This window comes from Bos indicus x Bos taurus, chromosome 11 (assembly GCF_003369695.1).
Source record: "Bos indicus x Bos taurus breed Angus x Brahman F1 hybrid chromosome 11, Bos_hybrid_MaternalHap_v2.0, whole genome shotgun sequence".
Classification (NCBI taxonomy): domain Eukaryota; kingdom Metazoa; phylum Chordata; class Mammalia; order Artiodactyla; family Bovidae; genus Bos; species Bos indicus x Bos taurus.
This window is the reverse complement of record NC_040086.1, coordinates 294,683-311,592: the sequence shown is the minus strand read 5'-3', so window position 1 is coordinate 311,592 and position 16,910 is coordinate 294,683. Positions and strand designations below refer to the sequence as shown.

General features: G+C 44.0%; 1 protein-coding gene across 3 annotated transcripts in view; it reads left to right on the top strand.

The window, feature by feature from the left end:
- TMEM87B (transmembrane protein 87B) overlaps window positions 1–16,910 on the top strand; it is a 49,603-nt gene that overhangs the window by 9,755 nt on the left and 22,938 nt on the right. For 2 of the 3 annotated variants that reach the window (XM_027554513.1, XM_027554515.1), the window contains exons 3-11: window positions 445–536; window positions 2,662–2,796; window positions 3,951–4,004; window positions 6,035–6,125; window positions 7,568–7,629; window positions 8,004–8,187; window positions 12,548–12,647; window positions 14,949–15,042; window positions 16,597–16,668. In XM_027554513.1, the coding sequence (XP_027410314.1) occupies window positions 445–536; window positions 2,662–2,796; window positions 3,951–4,004; window positions 6,035–6,125; window positions 7,568–7,629; window positions 8,004–8,187; window positions 12,548–12,647; window positions 14,949–15,042; window positions 16,597–16,668 (884 nt within the window). The remainder of the gene's footprint in view (window positions 1–444; window positions 537–2,661; window positions 2,797–3,950; window positions 4,005–6,034; window positions 6,126–7,567; window positions 7,630–8,003; window positions 8,188–12,547; window positions 12,648–14,948; window positions 15,043–16,596; window positions 16,669–16,910) is intronic. The other variant, XM_027554514.1, reaches the window with a different exon arrangement.

Below are 16,910 nucleotides of genomic sequence, written 5' to 3'. Positions count from 1 at the left end.
GGTGCCTGTTAACTCTCCTTTCCCCTAATTCCTCTTTAGTCAAGCATCCAGGGATTATTCTAGTTTACCACTATGTCCCTTCCTGGCACACAAGGGCTACTTATTCGGTACTTTTTGGGTGGATAAGTCAGTGAAGAGAGCGTTTCAGAGTGAAGTAAACAGTGACTGAGCATATCTGGGTACTCTGTTTATTTTAACACTGGACTTAACATATAGATGAAATGACTAGTCTTAGAGCAACATTTGGTTCACTGTGATAATGTAATGAACTTATCTGTCTCATTTTGTGGTGACTTTTTGGAGGAATTAGGTAATATTTTACTCATTGTTTCCTTAAGGTAGCCTAGTTTAAATTGAATTCTTGAAACCTGAAATTTAAATTGGGGTATATAATATTGTTTACAATATTGTTACTACAAAATGAGACTTTCTTTTTCTAAACAGTTAAGTCATTCAGTTGTCCCAGGACTGTGAAGTTTACCATAGAGTGGCATTTGGAGCATCATACCTGTCACAATGACTATTCTGAGTTGGAAGTAAGTAAAATGCAAATTTTAAATGAGTGTAAAGCTATAAAGGAAAAATTACAGAGTATAAAGATTTATTTGCTCATTAAGTGAGGAGTCTAGAAATAGAGACTGTACTTTTAGAAGTGCCACAGATTTATTTTGGGACTTAACAATAAATGCTTTAATTATGTCAAAATATATGCTTTCTGAGAATACAAGTCTATCAGTTTCCTTGTATCTATGAAAAACATTAGTTATTATTTAAATCAGAGTTATAGGAACCATTGATAAAGGGCTTGTGAATCATACATAAATAAAAATAAACTTAATTTAAAGAAGAAATGTAAAAATTTCATTCATCCAGAAAATGAGTAGCAGGGAACCTAGGGCTTTAGTGCAGATGAGCAGATTTCATGAGTATGAGTAGATCTCATCAAGAGGTGAGGAGGGAGACGGGAGACTGTGAGAGGAGGAAACAGAGTCCAGGCGAGGTCAGTGTGTGCTTCCTGAGGAAATCACAAAAATATTCACTTAGATTGCATAGGACATCAGATTTAGGATATTTAATGTTGATACTACCCTATTAGCTGATAAATCTTATTCAGATTTTGCCAGTGTCTCAAGAACGTCCTTTTTAGCAGCTTTTCTTTCTTTCTTTTTTTTATACAGAATCCAATCCAGGATCACATTGTATTTCTGCATGATTTTTTTTGGGGGGGCGTGGGGTGGTCGGCTGTCATTCATGACATGACACCGATACATACAATCGATTTATTTTTATAAGATGTCCCTCAATTTGAGTGTTTCTTAAATTTTCTCATGAATAAATTCAGGTTATATTTTTGTCAGACACACCATACCCTGGAGAAGGAAATGGCAGCCCACTCTAGTATTCTTGCCTGGAGAAGCTCATGGATAGAGGAGCCTGGCAGGCTCCAGTCCATGGGGTCACAGAGAGTCGGACACTGCTGAAGCGACAGCATGCACGCACTAGAAAATACACTGTTTTGCCCCATTTTTGATGATGTTAATTTGCTCAGTCAGTTAGGGAAGTTTCTGTCCATTTTCCACTGTAAAGCTGCTACTTTTCTCTCTGTTGTTAACAATAATTTGTGAAGAAACACTTTTGTATTCATGTGTAAATATCCTGTTTTCCATCAGTCCTTGTTTTAATGCTCTTTGGTCCTTGCCTGAGTAATTAGTTGTTAGTGATGACTGCTGGTGCTAGCAAGTAAGGAGCCACTTGACAGCGCAGACAGATGTAGGAGATGCGGGTTCGAACCCTGGGTCGGGAGGATCCACTGCAGAAGGGAAGGGCAACCCAAGCCAGTATTCTTGCCTGGAGAACCCCATGGACAGGGGAGTCTGGTGGGCTCCAGTTCATAGGGTCGCAAAGAGTCAGACATGACTGAATTGACTTAGCTCTCGCACACATGATGATTGCTAAATGGTGATTCTCTAATTCCCTGCTTTCTTCCACATTTACTAGCACCCTGCTATGAGAATGCACTCTCCCTTCTCCTTTATCAAGATGGACTCACTGATTTTTAGTTTGTTGGGTGGGTTATAATCTCTTACTGTTTTTATGTATTTTGCTCAAATTGTCCCATATGTGGCCAGTTGTTGTTTTTCAGTCGCTCCGTTGTATCCGACTCTCTGTGGCCCCGTGGACTGCAGCACGCCAGGCCTCCCTGTCCTTCACCATCTCCCAGAGTTTGTTTAAACTCAAGTCCATGGCCTTCCGTTTGGCCATTGAAAGCCTCTTAATCTTTTCTTGGTGCCCGGGAGCTGCCATTGGGAGCCTGGTTTTATTCATCCTCCAGGAGCCTGGAGCCGCACTGTTAGTTGATGTGTGAGTGAAAGTCCCCTGCAGTCCCTGGGGTTTTGCCATCTGTGCTTTATGTTACTATGTATTTGGTTTATCTGTCCTTGTAACTGAATACTGCTTCTCTCTCTAAAACCCTTTCTACGTGGAGTAGAATGAAAGCAATCCCAGGACAAAGTGTTATACACAGAATTTTATGCAGAGCTTTTTTTCTTCTTGGTATTTTGTTCTACTGAATGTCTCAAGTGTTCCAAACAAAGTAAATTTTTGGTATTGTTTAAATATTAAGCGAAAATAAATTATGACGTAGAACTTTACCTTGTGTAGGAGCTGTCACAGAAACATGAACTTCCCGTCACTGAAGACTTTTGTGGCCATTATTTCAAGAACAGTGAATGCTGGACAACAAAAAATGAAAATGTAGAGTGCGGCGGTGATTTACAGCTGTTTCCCCCACTGAATGTGAGTATCTGTCTCACCGTGTTGAAATCAGATGTATTTGTTTCCCAGTGAATATAAATATCAATTTAACTTCTGTGTCACCAGTGTTGTGATAAAGAAAGGTCTTAATTCATCAGTTTTTAGGTTCGGTTCTTTGGCGTGCATGGCAGTACATAGTAAGTGGGATACTGGCGCCACTGTTTGACGCCTTTGTACCCGGCGCAGCAGCGTCCTTGGAAGAGGACCCTTTTATCAGCCTTTTGTGGTCTGCTGTCACCGCCTCCCTCTCTTCTGCCCACCCCAGGCGGGCCTTGGCCGCCCTCACCCCATCAGAATGGCTCTAGTCAGGATGGTCAGTGACCTCCCTGGTGTGAGACCGCACGTCCGTTGCTCTTACTGGAGGTCTGTCAGCTTACCAGCATTTAACACACTTGAAAACTGTCCTCTGTGCACTTTGTCCTACTAAACCTGGAAGACTGGACTCTATAATGCTAATAGTGATCATCCCTGGGTAGTGAGGCTGTGGGTCATTTTAACTGATTTCTTTTGTTCTATAAATTCTGAACTGAAAATGAAAATGTCTTTAATAAAAATTTTGGGAACTTCTGTGGTGGTCCAGAGGCTAATACTGGGTGTTCTTGATAGGGGACCTGAGTTCAGTCCTCGGTCAGGGAACTAGATCCCCCATGCTGTAGCTGAGACCCTGGGTGCCTGAAGATCCCAGCGCTGCAGCTAAGACCTGGCGCAGCCAGATAAATATTTTTTTAAAAATCTAAAAAAACTTTTTTTCAAAGGGTTCTTTTAAAAATTTGTGTTGAAGTATAATAAACATAAAATAAAGCATGCGTATCAGAAGTGTAGGGCTTAATGAATTTTCACAACCCAAACCCACCCCCATAGACCCAGATCAAGTATAGACCATCTGAGCACTTTGAATCCCCTTTGGGATTCATCCTCCCTGCCAATGGAAACCACTGCCCTGAAGAAGTAATTTTTCAAGTGTAGGATTTTGTTACGAGTGTTTAGGGTACAGTGAGATTTGTTCTCTGGTGTTCTGCCTTCAAATCTTTACTTTTTTTGTAACAGCTTTTTTTCCCCCCCTCAATTTGTTAGAACTATTTTTCCTTATGGAAATGCAACAGTATAAAATGGAATTATTTTGTTCTTTTTTCCAGAATAAACAATTAATATCAAATACTGGAAATGTCTCAAACCAGGAAGGATCAACAGTAAGTCTCTTTCTTTGCCTTTAAATCAAATATATACAAGTTAGAGTAAGACTGAGCAGAATCTGCTGATGGATAGATACTCATGATCTTAAGTAGGGTGAGTAGAATTAGAAAAGAAAAACAGAAGTGTAATTTAAAACAGTGTATATTCTTACATATGTCTGTGTGAATTTTGTACATACTTGTTTCTTTGTTTAAAAAAATCTCTTTAAAGCCATAATTTAAGGGTAACTTCTGTGTAGTCTTCTTTTACTTTAAAAAATAAAATCACACTGTCACATGCCTTAGACAACATAGCAGTGGGCTAGTCAGTATCGACTTTAGGGCAAGAAAGAAATAGAAACTACGATGTAGCACCAGGTGGAGGGAAAATTTAGAATTGGGGGGAATTACTAAAAGTCACTTACTAAAAGACTGCCCTGGTGGCTCAGGCTCAGACGGTAAAGCGTCTGTCTACAATGTGGGAGACCTGGGTTCAATTCCTGGGTCGGGAAGATCCGCTGGAGAAGGAAATGGCATCCACTCCAGTACTCTTGCCTGGAAAATCCCATGGACAGAGGAGCCTGGTAGGCTACAGTCCATGAGGTCGCAAAGAGTCGGACACGACTGACTTCACTTTCACTTCACTAAAAGTCAGAAGACTAAGAGGTTGAGAGGGTTACAGAGAGTTGAGTGTAGGGACCGAAAGCAGATTTAGGAGAGCTTGATGTTTGCTTTTAGACTGGGACTCTTTGCTTTTATGGTCTTCTTCAACCATCTTACGGAATAGTCTTGATAGTGGAAAGGCATTCAGCCTGCAGTGGTGCTGAGAGTGGTGCTGAGCCAACTCTTTGCTTTGTACACATGCTGTCACAGGTGGAGGAGGAGGAAATGACAGGGAAGAATAGGAAATACTCAGGAAGGAGTGTGAGAAGTTTGGTCCAACCACATGGGGGCGTTGGAGGTCCCAGGCAGTTCCCAGGCAGGCGGGTTCAGCTTCTCAGTGGGTCTGAACTCTAGCGACAGAGTGCCTGAAGGAATCTGAAAGTTTAGCCCAGCAGTCCCTGACCTTTTTGCTACCAGGGACTGGTTTCGTGGAAGACAGTTTGTCCACGGACCTGGGGTGGGGGGTGGTTTCAGGATGACCCAAGGACATTGCACTTACATGCCACCGCTGATCTGCTAGTCGGAGCTCAGGCAGTAGTGTCAGCGACGGGGAACAGCTGTAAGTACAGAAAGCTTTGCTCGCTCACCCACCACCCACCTCCTACTGTGTGGCCCAGTCCTAACAGCCCAAGACTGCTACTGCTCTGTGGCCTGGGGGGGTTGAGGACCCCTATTTTAGCCTATATACTGTATTTGAGTCATTTCCAATCATGTTATATGACATCTTTCTTCCCCTGTTTAATTTTAAAACACACACATTTAACAACCAAATGCTTGATGATATTAGAAAAACTATTTGAAAGGTAATACTAAATATAGAATGGTAACTTTAGGAGGAAACCTGTAGAAATACAAGAAGTAGAAAATATTGGCAAGTGGAAAAGGCTTTTTCCCTCCTCCATCCTTTGGGTCTGGAAGGATGGTGGTAAAAAAAAAAAATGGAGGAAATCCTTCTGCTCCCCACTATCCTTCTACAGCCCGCCTCTGTGTGTGTGTGTGTTTAAGGAGTCCAATTCGTTTTTTTTTTAAGCTGCATTGGGTCTGCCTTGCGGTGCCAGGGTTCTTTGCTGCAGCACGCAGCCTTTCTCTAGTCGTGGCACTTAGGCTTCTCTTGTTGCGGAGCACAGGCTCTGAAGTGCACAGACTCAGTAGTTGCAGCACATAGGCTTGGTTGCCCCCTGGCATGTGGCATCTTAGTTCCCCGACCAGGGATCAAACCCGTATACCCTGCATTGGAAGGTGGATTCTTAACCACTGGACCACCAGGGAAGTCCCCCCAGTTCGATTCTTAACGGTTGATTCAAAGCGTGGTAAACAGTTGTTTAGCTATATCTTACAAAAGCAATTTAAAAAAATAACTCAAAGGATTTTTTTTCCCGTTTCAGGATGTTGTAGCCAAAACACAAAGAGATGGATTTCATATCTTTATTGTTTCTGTTAAAACAGAAAAAACAGATGCAAGCTGGAATTTGAACGGTATAGTTAAATAGTATACATGTTTACAGTCTGTTTTTACTGTATTCTGTATTTTTGTTATTAATTCAAATCTACATTCTCTGTTAAAATACATTATTCAAAAAGAAATTTCTTTAATCACAAAAATGAATAATCTGTTTATTTCTGGGACTTAAAACTTTATGCTTATCTTAACTCTAATATTTATTTTTTTTAACAGACTAGAAATTTAAAATTAATTTAAGCTAAATTTTAAAAAGTTTTAACTTCATGGAGGGCTACAAAATTCTCCAGATTAAAATAAAAAAATTTTTAGCGTGTAGAAATGGGTGGGCAACACCCTAATTGTAGTTGAAATAGATTATATTCTGTTTCTTGAAAAAGGCCATCATTGGGGGTTTAAAAATTTGTTCTTTAAAAAGTTGAAAAAAGAAACAAAAAACATGTGTTTGTAGCCGAGGAGTAGAAGCAGCGCCCCTGGCAGCCATGGCTCGTGTGCCCTGAGCTCCCCTGCCTGCCCAGTGAGGTGGACCCTCTGTCACGGAAAGCCGTGGCTCCTGGTGCCGAGTGTGAGCCCAGGCGTGCATCACGCAGTTTTCAAGGGAGCAAACGCTCTCATAGATCCTGGAATTGCCTTGTTGTGCACTTTCTAGGCTGGGCATCTGCTGGGCTGACAGTAGCCAAACAGCATGTGAGCATCCTGGGGGTTTGCAAACTGCCCTGATTCACCCACTGGGACTCAGAGGTGAAGCCACAGTCTGTCTCTGAGGGGCACCCAGTCCCAAGGGGAGGGAGAAAGCAATGAGATGAGACAGGCATGGCTGCAGAGGAGACCCAGAGCTGTTCTTCCCACTGAAGCTGGTAAAGAGGCTGCTCTGGAGAATGTGAAGCAGGGCTTCCTCCTGGAGGTGCTGTAATGGGCCAGACCATGCCACACAGGGGGCAGGGGCCCCGCTGCCATCCTGCTCCCCGCCTCCTTTCTTTGATACCAGTAGGCAGTTTTAAGTTTCTGCTGAATAGTAAATGGTGCAGTAGTAGTTGCTGAGCCCTGCAAGTCTTGTACTGTATCTGCCACTCTGTCACTGCTGTCTCAGACAACAACCCAAACTAGAATCTGGAGTTCAGTAATTTGTCCAAGTTACATTACGAAAGACAAAGTCGTCAGTGAGGTCAGGGACTCAGCCAGGGCCAGTCTCCGACCAGGACTACTTTGCTGTCTGCATAAGAGCCAACTTAGCCCATGCTGTATAACACCGTTTCTATAAGTAAAGATATCTGGATAAGGTTACATAATCAAACAACTAGTAATTATTCAGTACTTTGTGTGTGCTAGGTAAAAATTTAGCATTTGTTCACTTGGTTTATATTCTTGGAGCCTTAGAATGAGGTTACATTGAAAAACTTAAGAAAAACCTATTAATTTTAATACCTTAATTTCTTTATCCCCATCCTGCCTTCTCCAGTTTCTCTTTCTATGTTGGGACCTTATGGATATATCTCTGCATCAGATTGGCCTCTAATGATTGTGAGTATCTCTGATCATTTTTTTCCTTTTTTTAAAAATGAGTTTTGTATCCTAATTAGAATATTCAAAAAAACTTAAGAGACCAGTGGCAGTGATTCCTTAGCAGCTAGCACTGACATACCCTCTCTTTCTGGTTCCACAGTGACTGGGAGATAGAGGGTTGCAAACCTGAATGTAGAGATGCCAGTGCTCACTTTGTGTCAGTGCCATGCTGTGTTCCTTGTAACCTTGTGGTGCAGTGTCAAGTTAGGGAGCCTGATTTCTCCAGCTCGTTTTCTTTTCCTTGGCTATTCAGGGTCTTTTGTGTTTCCTAGACATCTCAATTTCAAATGATCAGAAGGCTTAACTGACTAAAATTGCTTCTCTTCCCACAGTTCTACATGGTGATGTGTATTGTTTATATCCTATATGGTGTTCTGTGGCTGATGTGGTCTGCCTGTTACTGGAAAGATATATTAAGAATCCAGTTCTGGATTGCAGCTGTTATTTTCCTGGGAATGCTTGAAAAAGCAGTTTTTTATGCTGAATACCAAAACATCAACAGCACTGGGCTATCAAGTAAGTAGTGACTGTGTCCATGAACATGGTGTAAGCCAAGAGCCTCCTAGCCTTTGTGAGCAGAGCAGAGGGGACTCCCCCTCACTACCCGCCTTCTTCCAGTGGTTTGGGAAACCATAGTCCAGTCCTCCTGCCTGGAAAATCCCAGGGACAGAGGACCTGGTGGGCTGCAGTCCATGGGGTCGCGAAGTCAGACATGACTGAGCGACTTCCCTTTTACTTTTCACTTTCATGCACTGGAGAAGGAAATGGCAACCCACTCCAGTGTTCTTGCCTGGAGAATCCCAGGGACGGAGGAGCCTGGTGGGCTGCCTTCTCTGGGGTCACACAGAGTCGGACACGACTGAAGTGACTTAGCACCAGCAGCAGCAGTATAGATGAAAAGGACAGAAGCCAAGAATAGAGTGTCAAAGTAGGTCTTTGAACTAGGATAGCATGTGTATGGTCTTTGCTTTCTGTGTTCTTGCTGACTTTCCCTGATTTCCCTCCTGGGGAGAAAAAAATTCCCTAAAGTTCAGCTACCAGTGACTGGCTTAAAGCAGTACAGAATTCTGGACTGGGGACGTTGGGTGCTGCCAGTCCTTTAAACACATTTCTCTTTTTTTCATCCATCCTCTTTCTTCTTTCCCCAACAAAAAAGAAAAGAAAGTTTGGCCACAGGAGTCAGATGAGTAGTGTAGGGTGGATGGCGCCTGCAGCCTTTTACAAAGAGCTTCATGTGACGGTGGGAGGCACCGTCCCAGTTTACACAGTGGGACGTGGGACGTCGGCCAAGCATTCAGTTGGGCATCTTTAGACGTGTGCCCCAGACTGCTGAAAGATAGAGTGCGCTGTCTATACAGAGGGACTTCCCTTCCAGTGGTTAAGACTCTGTGCTTCCAGTACAGGGGGCACAGGTTTGATCCCTGGTTAGGGAACTAAGATCCCTTATGCCTCGCAGTGTGGCTGGTAAAAAAAAAAAAAAGGTGGGGTGGGGGGGTGGTGGCCAGAAAAGTAAAGATATAGTGAATTTCATCACTGAACCTTTGAAAGAGAGATAGCTCAAAAAAGTACTCAGGATGTACTCGAATAGTCAGTTACAAATAGTGCAGATTTTCAAAGGGTGTAGTTATGTCATTCTTTATTTTAAAATCCTCTGGGGAAAAAAGGGTGAATTGGAATGTAGATGAGACAAATGCAGCATAATGTTGATAAGTATTGGTGCTGAGTGATAGTACATGGGAGTTCATTATATTGCTTTCTCTGTTGGAGAGAAAACTGTATTGTAGTTTCTCAAAAATTAAAAGTTTAAAAGGACAATATACAAAAGAATAAAGCAAAGTCACACATCTAGGGAGGCCTGTTGGGGTGTTATTACTCTCTAAGAAGTTTTAGTCATGTATGAACACATGTGTGCGTGTGTGTGCGCCCTCCCTAAACCAAATGAGGAAAGGGTAAGTTGCTGCTTGTGACTGGTTGTTAAAGCATTCTTGAGTGTCAGAGGAGGTAGGTCAGCTTCTTTGCTGCCAGTGGTGAGGAGTCTCTGTCTGGAGAAGGTGGTGTGAACTTGGGTGAGGGGCAGCAAAAGCCTGAGATCCGTGAAGAGGAGAGCCCACCTGCCACTCTCAGGGCCATCAAGCCCTCTGAGACGGCTCCTCCAGGGCTCGGAAGAGAAAGCCCAGGCAGCTGTCCTTGTCTTTGAGGAGTCCTGTGGAAAAGAGAGGTGCCGGATGGAGCCTGGGCTGATGCTGCTTCCGATTTCCCCAAGTGTGGACTCTGAAACCCAGGCTGTCTTGCTTAGCATTGGTGCTGGAAGGACAGAATCTAGAAAGTGAAGCAGTGAAGAAACAGTGGTTGTTAGGACACAGCAAGGGTGCGCTAAGGATACGTCAGTTGGCTTGTGCTTCGGTTAGGCAGCAGGCAGATGTATAAACTTACTGCACGGTGTATCTGAACTTCTTCAAGGTATTGGACGAGGCCTCTTGTGGTTTCTTCTGGAGAGGATGGAGAAATGTGAGCTGAGAAGAATAATTAGGTGGATTAAGAGCTGGTTTCTGAGTGTCTTTTTCCTCCTTTCTGTCTTCACCACCAGAGCTCTCAACATCTCTTGGCTGGATTCTGGAGTCGCCTCCTAAGCATTTTCCTCTCCTGTATTCCTTCCCAAGCCATTAAGTAGAGCAATCTTGATAAAATAAAGCTGTCCATTTTATTCTAAGGGTCAGCAAGCTCTTCCTGCAAAACCTGCACAGGAAATCTTTTTGACTTTGGTGGCTCTGTTGCAATTTCTCAACTACTGTCTTAGGAGCTGAAAGATGCCACAGACGCAAATGGACATGGCTACATTCTCCAGTGAAACTTCATTTCAAAGCACACGTCAGGCCAGATTTGGCCTAGAGACTGTAGTTCGTCAGTGCAGTTTCCACTCTTCTTTTTGACTTGTCTTTGTTTGTTTATGGGCTGCTCTGTGTCTTAGTTGTCCAGCATGTTGGACCTTTAGCTGTGGTGTGCAAGCTTGCGTGGTGTCATGTGCGATCTAATGTCCTGACCAGGGGTTGGACCTGGGCCACCTGTGTTGGGCGCAAGGAGTTTTAGCTACTGGAGCGCCAGGGAAGTCCCACTTGTATTTTTTATGGTCATTGACTTCCCATCAACTTTAGCAGCAAAACCAGACTCACGGCCTGGCATAAAACCCAGGTGAATGGGCCATGCTTCTGTCCCAGTCTGATTTTGGCCTCTCTCATTACATGCCTTGCTGCAGACCTGCCAAACTTTCACATCTTGCAGCATTTTTTTTTTTGGCCACGCCGTGAGGCATGCAGGATCTTACTTCCCTGACCAGGGATCGAACCCACACCTTCTGCAGTGCAAGTGCAGACTCTTAACCACTGGACCGCCAGGGAAGTCCCGTCTTGCAGCATATTTTGCTCTTTCTCTTTCTTCCTTCATGCCTCTGCATGTGCCATTTCCTTTGCTTTTCCGCTTTCCCTCCTCCGAACAGTAACTCCTACTCAGCCTTCACCTCTTCCCTTGGACTGCACGGAGATCAAGCCAGTCCATCCTAAAGGAAATCAGCCCTGAACATGGGAAGGACTGATGCTGAAGCTGAAGCGACAATACTTTGGCCAGCTGACGCGAAGAGCTGACTCATTGGAAAAGACCCTGAAACTGGAAAAGAATGAAGGCAGGAGGAGCAGGTTGACAGAGGATCAGATGGTTGGATGGCATCATTGACTCAGCAGACATGAGTTTGAGCAAGCTCTGGGAGACAGTCAAGAACAGGGAGGCCTGGCATGCTGTAGTCCATGGGGTTGCAAAGAGTTGGAGACAACTTAGCAACTAAACCACAACAGCCTTCAAACCCTGGTGTAGATGTCACTTCTGAGAAGCTTTTCCTGCCCCATGAGGTGTAGGTCGCTTTCCTTGCCATCCTGGGACACAGACTGTGTTTCCTCCAGCTCTTGCTGCATTCTGTCCTGCCCAGAGTCCAGGCTTCACAAGGGCAGGGAACATGGTGTTTCTTTTCCTGTGACAACCACACAATGGGAGCGGAAATCAGTAAATGAAGGGGGCAACCTGGAGAAAAATGAGCTCTTGAGGACATTATGGTTTTCAAGTATTTACAAGACAGGAAGGGAGTCTGGGCTTCCCTGCTGGTTCAGATGGTAAAGAATCTGCAATGCAGGAGACCTGGGTTCGATCCCTGGGTCAGGAAGATCCCCTGGAGAGGTGAAGGTGAGGTGAGGTGAGGTGAAGTCGCTCAGTCGTATCCGACTCTTTGCGACCCCACGGACTGTAGCCTACCAGGCTCTTCCATCCATGGGATTTTCCAGGCATGAGTACTGGAGTGGGTTGCCATTTCCTTCTCCAGAGGATCTTCCCAACACAGGGATCGAACCCAGGTCTCCCACATTGTAGGCAGATTCTTTACCGTCTGAGCCACCAGGGAAGTCTCCAGGGTCAGGAAGATCCCCTGGAGAAGGGGATGGCAACTCACTCCAGTATTCTTGCCTGGAGAATTCCATGGATAGAGGAGCGAGCCTGGCAGGCTACAGTCCAGGGGATTGCAAAGAGTCAGACAAAAGTGAGTGACTGCTGCTACTAAGGAGCTCTAGTTCTTTAGCCTCAAGTGGGGGAGTGAGAACAGAGGGGAGCTTGAGGAGACTGTGCCCCATAGAGCTGATCTGATACAGAGCGAGTTCTTCAGGAGGTGGAGAATCCCCTTCACCGAGGTTGCAAACAGCATTAGATTAGATGACCTTTAAATTTAAATATGGCTAATTCGTCTGAGGTCAGAATATAGTTGTAAGAGTACATGTGTAGAGTCTTGGCGACAGGCGTCCAGGTGGACCCAGAGCAAATGGTTTTCCTTCTTCCCCGTCAGCTCAAGGGTTACTGATATTTGCGGAGTTGATATCTGCGATTAAGAGGACTCTGGCTCGCCTCCTGGTGATCATCGTGAGCTTGGGATACGGCATCGTAAAGTAAGTGGAAAAGACACCGCACCTCCACCCTGTGAGCGTCCGTCTCCATGATACCCGCTGTGAAACTGGACAGGGAAATACCTGCCAGGATGTGTTTTTTAAGGGACTTTACATTTTTTAATCAATTAATTATCTGGGTGCGTCAGGCCTTAGTTGTGGCGGTTGGGGTCTTTGTTGCAGCATGGGCTGCTCTAAGGTGAGGGCTCCAGAACGCACCGGCTCTCTAGTTGTGGCACAGGCTTAGTTGCCCCGAGGCATGTAGGATCTTAGTTCCCTGACCTGGCTTCGAAGTCGTGCCCCCTCCTCTGCATTGAAAAGTGGATTCTTAACCACTGGACCACCAGGGAAGTGCCTTTAATGGATTTCCATGCACTGGCTGTTTTATGCATGTGTGCTCAGTGGCTTCAGTCGTGTGCGACTCTTTGCGAGCCTGTGGACTGTAGCCCGCCAGGCTCCTCTGTTCATGGGATTCTCCAGGCAAGAATACTGGAGTGGGTTGCCATTTCCTCTTCCAGGGGATCTTCCTGACCCTGGAGACTTTGCTGGTGGCTCAGATGGTAAAGCGTCTGCCTACAATGTGGGAGACCTGGATTCGATCCCTGGGTTGGGAAGATCCTCTGGAGAAGGAAATGGCAACCCACTGCAGTACTCATGCCAGGGATTGAAAGCACGTCTCTTATCTCTCCACTCTCCTGCATTGGCAGGCAAATTCTTTACCACAAATGCCACCTGGGAAGTCCTGCTCTTTTATACTTTCCTCAAATAAAGATCCTAAGTTCCAGTAACTTTTTATAATTAGATGAATAATCAACTTTAAGGATAATGGAAAATTTAAAACGATTCTTGAGGCGCGGGTCACTTTCTATTTCCTAGGCAGCACAGTTACGTGTTATAATTGTGTTTGAGATACTGTAAGAGAGCATGCTCTGACTAAACCCCAGGTCACCAGAATTTTTGTCTGAAGCCTGGCTATCCCCTGCAGATCCTATCAGGATCTTTTCTCCCTCTTACTTTTGAGTCCCTGGTTGTGAACATGGAGGAGTCTGTTCCCTAAGACTCTGATTCCCAGAAGCTCAAACCTTCACACTGAACCACAGCTACGTCTTTTTTTTTTAATATTTATTTACTTGGCTATGGTGGATCTTAGTTGCGGCATGCAGGATCTTCAGTTGTGGCATGTGAACTCTTAGTTGCAGCATGTGAGATCTAGCTCCCTGACCAGGGATCAAACCTGGGCCTTGGCATTGCATGCACTGAGTCCTAACCACTAGACACCAGGGAATCCCAGAAATTTCAGTTCTATTTTCAAATTGCCAATTGCTAAAAATCATCATCTTTGCATATTCCTGACTCAATTATACTTTCAAAGAATCCAAACTGTTATTTTAATTCTTTTTAATTTGAAGAATGAAAGCTGAAGTCTATTAGGACTCTTGTTTGGAGGTATTGAGAGAGAAAGCGGTGGGATTTGATTTCCTGACATCCTGCTCTTTCTCTGCCCACATCATAGAATCAATCAGTGGATTATCTCTGACAAGACACATCTCAGAATGGTTTACAATGTATGTTCGTGAAAGACTTAAACGATTAGTTCTGCCAGTGACCCTTAGAATTTGGCACTTTCTAGGTTTCATCAATCTTCTCATCCATTCTGTAGACATAGGACTTGGGTTATGTTCATTATACTGCTTGAATTTCAGCAGCAAAATCTCCTGGTCTCAGAAACGTTGCCTCGAGAGTTCCCTGGTGGTCCAGTGGTTAAGAATCTGCCTTGCAATGCAGGGGACACCGGTTCAATCCCTGCTGCGGGAAGATCGCACGTGGTACAGCGCAGCCAAGCCCATGCTCTGCAACTACTGAGCCTGTGTTCTAGAGCCAGGAGCTGCAGCTACTGAGCCCTTACTCTGCACCTGCTGAAGCCCGCGAGCCCTGGAGCCCGTGCTCTGCAATAGGAGAAGCCCGTACATCACAACGAGAGAGTAGCCCTTGCTCTCCGCAACTAGAGAAAGCCCAGGCTCAGCAACAAAGAGCTTATTACTTAAAATAAATAATTTTTTTAAGTGTTGTTTCACAGGCACCGATACAGTTTTAAGTCCTAGAGAAGGAGGCCTGTTTTTCCTGAGCCTGTTTTTGCCTTGTTCCCAGGGAATAGCCTGCTTTAAACAGAACCCCTCTGTGGTGGGAGCTGACGGGTGAGACTGGACGGTGACGTCCTTGGTGCTGGAAGCGGGGCCGGCTGCTGTACTCAGACGCACTTTACTTACCTTTTTCTTGTTTCCTGTTTCCTCCTCCTCATTCCAGGCCTCGTCTAGGAACCGTCATGCACCGGGTCATTGGATTGGGGGTTCTTTATTTTATCTTTGCGGCTGTTGAAGGCGTGATGAGAGTCATTGGGGTAAAAACTGCATCATTCCACTTGCACTTTTTTTTGTTGTTGCTGTGAAATACGACTTTACTTTCTTATCTCCTGAGATGAATTTTTAAAGATAGGAAATTTGTGAAAAGGGCCCAATTTTGAGTACTTCCCCCACACCCCGTGGACTGTTTCTCTTTTTTAATATGTCCTGAAAGTAAAAGGCTAACCAGAGCAGTTTAAAAATGATACGGTTTTTGAAGGCACTGCCTGGTGTCACCCTAGGAATGATTAATAGTCCCATCTCAAAAGCGTTCATGGTTATTCTTTATGAAGAATGTTCATCTTTATCATTATACAGTCTGAACACGTTCATTTCTTCCTTAACCCTTCGTTTAAACATGTGTAAGTGAGCAGAAAGTTAATTTTACCTTCTAAGCATGCAGACATTGCATGTCTTCGCTCTTTTAAGCGTCAGGTACTTGTCCATTTTCCCTGACTGGTGGGCTCAGTATTGAGGGGACTCAGTGGCGCTACTCGTGGAGGAACCAGGAGGAGGTAGTGTTCTAGGGAGGAGTGGCTCTGGCAGCCAGGGCAGCAGTAGTTCACCCCAGAGAAGAGCGAGTATTTGTATCTGCGAAGACCCCTAGATGTCTAGCTCTTGGTTTTCCTTCCTAATATGTTTGATGATGACTTAGTGATTAAGGAGCTTATTATTTATTTATTTATCTATTTTTGATTCAGAGAACTGTGTAATTTTTACTAAGACGTCTTTTGGGTTAGATAGTGAAATCAGACCATTGTACACAGAGTGAATAATCTGTACATTGCCACATACATTTACTTCACATAGTTTGATCTGACGTTTTAAAGACGGGCATTTGTCCAATAATGTTAAAAACCTCACCCTCCTTCCAGTGTCTTGGACATACGTGCATTCTGGGTTAGAGACACCTCTCTTCATCTCTGACTCCTTGAAAGGTGCATTTATTATTACTTTTACATAACAGTGAAGAACTTTCTATTTACATACATAATTCATAGAAAGCTTATCTTTGCTGGGAAGAAAATAGAAAGGATAAACATCCCACAGGTAGATGATGTATTTCTTTACACTTTGACGTGGTCAGCATCTTAGATGTGGCGGTTTTGGGTGTGATTCTCTGTCAGCTCTTGAGTAGCATGTGCATCCAGGCTGTGGTTTCAGCTCCTCTTCCTTGTTTTACCTTTTTCACATCCTTTCACCTGCGAGGGGAGGAGGAGGAGCCCATTGCTTTAGAAGCCGTGGCTGCGCGTTTGGTGAGGAGAGGGCAGAGAGAGAAACGGTTGACCTGAGTTGGGCGGGACGTGCTGTGTTTTGCTTGCCACTCCATAGCGCAGTTTTACGTTATCACTAGACAGGCTGAGGACAAACTAACATTTGTGGCTACTAAAACAGATAAATTCCATGTGCTCAAATACAATTCTGTTAGGCAATAAAATCTTTTATATAGCCTTTTATAAAATGATGAGAGGAGATAAACTGTTTTTCTTCGTCAGATGATTATTATAATGAAATTTTTACGTTCAGATTTTTTCCCTATTTTTGTCTTTCAGGGTTCTAACCATTTAGCTGTTGTCCTTGGTGACATCATTTTAGCACTTATTGACTCCATTTTTGTATGGTTCATATCCTTTACTGTGTCCTAAAGTAGTTTGTTGTTGTGTCATCAAAATCATATTATCTTTAATTTGTAATAGTAGCAGAGAGACATATAATTATGCGTTATAGGAATTTAGTTGAAGATGAAAAAGTAGCAATTCCTCAATTTAAAAATATCTTTATTTTTTCTATTAGTTTAGCAAACTTAAATGAACATACTGAGGAATCAGGTAGAGGAGACAAGTACTTAACTAGGAGCAACATAGCA